This window comes from Buceros rhinoceros, unplaced genomic scaffold, assembly GCF_000710305.1.
Source record: "Buceros rhinoceros silvestris isolate BGI_N320 unplaced genomic scaffold, ASM71030v1 scaffold45560, whole genome shotgun sequence".
Classification (NCBI taxonomy): domain Eukaryota; kingdom Metazoa; phylum Chordata; class Aves; order Bucerotiformes; family Bucerotidae; genus Buceros; species Buceros rhinoceros.
In genome coordinates, this window is record NW_010389864.1 from 34358 (window position 1) to 39170 (window position 4813).

Here is a 4813-nt window from a genome sequence, read left to right on the forward strand (position 1 = left end):
AGGCTATGAAATGGGAAGAAAATTCTATAGCAACTGTTGTTAAAAGGACGGCTATCTTGTTTGGGCATAGATTGTTTGGTCTGAGTATTAGCTGTCTGCTTTTCAGCGTAGAGTCCCCGCTGGGTTTTGATCGAACTTGTTTTGAAAGTACATTGTAGATCAATACGACAGGGGCCATTTGATGGTCTAGGAGTTAAATACCAGTGGAGCCTTCCTGCAAAACTCATTTTCCAGCCGGTGCCTGGTTGTGTTTGCAGAAACAAGAATTTTATAAGCTTTGTGTACAAAAACTTCTAGAGCTATTTTTGTTTATACTGACTCAATAAATTATTTTTTAAATAGCACCTCAAAAGACTTCGTGTTTACAGTAATAATCTTGCAAATTTGTAAAAGTTTTATTTGGAAAACAGTTTTGCTGTTCAGAGCCTTGGGAAAAAAAGATCTAGGAGTTAATTGTATTATTTAATGCAATTTCAGTGAAGTTACAGCAGATAACCGGAGAAAACTTCAGTGTGGAATTTCTGCAGCTTTCAACAGAATTTCTTGTTTTCATGTGCTGAACAGGTTTGAGCTTTAAACCTACTCAAATTTTCAAAGCACTCCTGCTTTTGGTAGGTTCAAATAATATAGATGACTTTTGGTTATGAACTTCTATGGATCTGAGTAAATTTTTGGCTAAGGAATATTCTGTCTCTGAACTGTACTGATAAGGGAACAGATGCATCAATGCATGAGTGCTTACGAATTATCCGAAGCATCCAGCGGTTAAAGGAAAGTATTTGGGAAAACAATACAGCCGTGCACTAAACCCCTGTGTGGAACTACCATTTCCTGGTGCTCCACGACATGGCGTAGACGGGAGGAGAGCCATCAAGTACAGCTGTCCAACTGCTGCCTCTTCCCAGGCTGATCTGAAAGGCAGAGCAAGTGTGCCAGTTTTCTGCTGGGAGATAACCTCTTTTCCTATTTCATTTCTCCCAAGACAATTGGGAAAGTGGCAGTGGAGGCAGAGCATAGCTTTAATTTTTCTAAATACTATATTTTGAAAATACCATTTTCTCTCTGTGATCCTAAATTTAATGTTTCATAATATATCATGAGCCATCATTTAGTCAGCTCTGTATTCCTATAAAGCCTCTGTATTTATAGAAATAACAACAAAATCAAAACCAACTAAAAATATATATAAATAAGGAGTTGTTACAATTTGCTGCCTTGAAATTTTTTGGAAGAACGACAGCTGAGAAGAGAGTCTGCCCTCAGGAACTCTGTGTCTTGTACCACCATGTCTGACTGCAGACTATTCCATTTGTTTTGATGCACTTTGAATTTGCTAAGTAGCTTGGGGTCATCTTGAGACAAGAGTCTTTAGGAGCTCAGGAAGAGCTAATGCAAAGTGGGTCAGGAAGGCACTGCTCTTTAAAGTACCACAGACATTTCAGGCTCTTTGGCAGATCCAGCATGTCCTGCATGTGTACAGTGTTCACCAGTTATCTCCGGGTGAGTAGTAGTTGGAGTAACTTGGGTGCTACTCCTGGAGACCTGCGTACTGAGATGGGTTTGTGTATCATGGCATTCCAGCTACCATGAGAAAGGGGGAGGGCTGAGGTAGGTAATGGTATAGCTTCTAGCTCTTCCAGTGAGATTTCTTTTCTAAAATCAGAGGTTCCGTGAAGAAGTAAGGATGTTAAACTTAAAAACAAATTAAACATGAACTTGAGTACTTTGCTGAGTAGGATTGGACCTCTTAAAAGAGAGACTTAAAAAGAAGGAAGCTTTTGATAGTAGGATTTAAAAATCACATCAGTGTTTTTACTGCCACATGTCTGTGGATCATACTTGAACCCTTAAAAACAAAGTGCAAGGTGTAAAGAGCAGTTGAAAGTGATTTTGAGCAGCTCCACCAAACTCATCTGGGTCAAATGCAGAAAACGCTCTGTGATATTCTGGAAGCTCGTAACTGCGCAGTCAGCCAAAGTGACAGGAAAATGCCTGAAGTAGCATGTAGAGTTAAACAGGGTTAGGAGCAGAAAGCTGTGGTGGTCATGGGCATGAATAAATTTGTCCTTCAAGTGGCTAACAGTTGGAGCTATTGTGGAGATCAGTAGAGCAGCTGACTCTGATCTTCTTATCGTTTGCATGGCTGAGGTGTCTTTTATTCTGCTGGGGGACTGCACTGTATATGTAGCTTTTGGGTAGTAAAATATTCTGTGGTAGATTTAGGAGTGGCTTTTTGTTGGATTCCAAATTTTCTGTCTTTGAGACCTTTGTAATTGTTTCTAATCTGGTAATTATTTTGGTTTTTGTAAACTTGGGTGAGAGGCCTTTTGGCTTTATGGTGAAATCAGTTCACATCCCTTGATCACGACACAGACTGTGTAATGTACCTGTTATTTATTGAGCCAGTTATGCTGAACAGCTTCAAGTGTTTATCACAAAGTATCGACAAGAACTAACGGGTTTGGAGAGAACACACATCAGAATCATCAGTTAGCTGTGCACACTGAAGATAGCACATTTTAAATGAAATCAAGGAATAACAGTTTGATTGGTTTTAATCTTCTTGTAGCATCTTTTATTTTTAAATGAGTGCTGTTTTCAACAAACACTTAATTTTCAGTGAATACCTGTTTATGTTTTTTCCACATCAGAGTATTTGATGAAGGGTTTTTGGTAATGATAGGCTATGTGCCTTTCCCTTGTTAGGGAAGTAAGTTTTATTGTATTGGATATTAATCTCATCTGTTCAGACTGTCTCCACAACAATGTTCCAAACAAGTTCGTAGCTTTTGTTTTGTGTAAAAATAAAATAGATGTGTATTACAATGACTTCCTGTTAAATCAGCAGTGTAATTCACTATATCGATATCAATATATCAGTATTCTTGTGTTTTGGTAGAATAAATATAAAAATAATTTGGTGCAGATACATGTTTTTGGTGTGAATTTGAGTTTCGCTTTACTAATATTGGTGGTTTGACATGCCAAGGAATCAGAGTAATCCTGAACAATAATGCATCTTAAATTATTTGAAGCAGCGGTCCTGCTCTTCCTCCAAATTTGAACCATTTCCTTGAAATTTTTAATGAAGAGTGCTGTAAAGGTAATATGAACCAAATGTGAACCACTTTAATTTGTCCTTGCAATGTGTATTTTGTAGACTGACTTCATAAACCAGAGGTTCAATTGCAACATGTATTTTGTATCATTGTTTGATGATTTGGGACTTTTTTTGTTGTTGTCTATGTCTGTTTAATTGGATGCACGTTTATCAAGATTGATGGAAAGGGAATATTTGTATGTATTGACTACGAAGAAACAAATGAATTAATAATGGAAAATTTGAAATAAATTAATGTATTTATATACTCTAGTTACCATCTAACTTTTTCTGCTTGTGTTTTTCAGGGAGAGCCTATAACTTTCTGTGAGAATAGTTTTGTGAAGCATCGTTCCAGTACTACAAAGCAGTTCCTGGAAACCGCTGTTAATCTTCAACTGTTTAAACAGGTATGAGAGGGTAAATGACCCACGTTTACTGATTTTCTTTTTAAAACACATGCGATTTAAATACGTTTTCCTTTCAGTCAGCTTATGAAACTCTGGGATAAAATATAAGTACAAGTGTTTGTGTAAAGAGTCATCACAGGTTTTTTCTATTTTTAAATCTTTAGTTAAAAAGATTGGCGGTGAGGGCGAAATTCAAGGAAAAAATAATGCCAGAGTGCAGAGCCAGTGCAGCATCTCTTCAGAGCCAGTCAGCAGCTCATCCAAACGAGAAGAATCATGGCTCTCCCAGCTTGATGGTTGAGCTTCATTTTCAGCTCTCTTGGCTCATGACCAAAGAACGTAAACAGCACAGTGCTTGCTTCAATCAGACTTCAGTGGCGTTCCCTTTAACGACTGGATTCATACTGTAATGGCAGTTTTCATTGCTAGGCTTTTTGAAGTACGCACACAGAGAACGTTACAAACCCGAGCCATAGGGGTGGCCTGAAGAATATTCTGGCTGATGCAGTTTATGAACTAACAGAGTACAAATTTTTGAATGTCTGGCACAGCTCAGTAATGGTTTTATCAGAGTCTTTGAAATTAATTTTTTCTTTGATTTTATTCTGTAACTCTTTTTTTCCTCCCTTTTCAACACGTGACCCCGTGGCATCAAAAGGGTGTTAAGAAACTTATTACTAGATTTTTAGGAAAATCAAGGAAAATCTGAATGAAATCAGAAGACTCATAGAAGTATATATTTGCATGTAAATATCTGGAATTGAGCCTCTGGACTGAGGCTTGGGAGTTAATTTTTAAATAATCTAGTGGACTTCTTTGAAGATATACTACCGTGATAGATAAGGGAAATTCATTATGTGTAGAATCTTCCAATTTTCAAAAACATTTGGTGTTAATCAGAGGCCAGTGTCTAAAGTGAAGATTTATGAAAGGATGATAGTTTGTAGAAGTCCTGTGAAAATATGTTTTTCCTAATCATGTAAAAGATAAGGAAATAATTATCATAGAATTGGACTCCTTTCATTTTACTGTGCTTTATTTTATACAGTAATGAAATGTAAATAAAAATATAAAATAATAAAGAAGAAATCTGAAACCTTTTGAAATAATCCTGCACATATGATTGAAATGAAGTAATGGAGTAAATGGTGCCGTTTACATTTTGTGTGTCTCAGTGTGACAAGCTAGCATGAAACTTTCGTAATAGAAAGCTGCCCACAAGCAACATTTCAAAATTGTTGTCACACTACTACTACTAAAGCAAGATTTTCGGCTTTAGAAAAAGGTTTAACTCCACTGAAAT

The 4813-nt window shown here is 36.8% G+C and overlaps 1 protein-coding gene across 1 annotated transcript in view; it reads left to right on the forward strand.

The window, feature by feature from the left end:
- LOC104492812 (DENN domain-containing protein 1B-like) overlaps positions 1-3528 on the forward strand; it is a gene marked incomplete at its 5' end in the record, with an annotated part of 37822 nt that extends 34294 nt beyond the window's left edge. The window contains 1 exon segment of the mRNA XM_010135415.1: positions 3409-3528. Coding sequence (XP_010133717.1) covers positions 3409-3528 — 120 coding nt within the window.
- Between the last annotated feature and the right edge of the window lie 1285 nt (positions 3529-4813).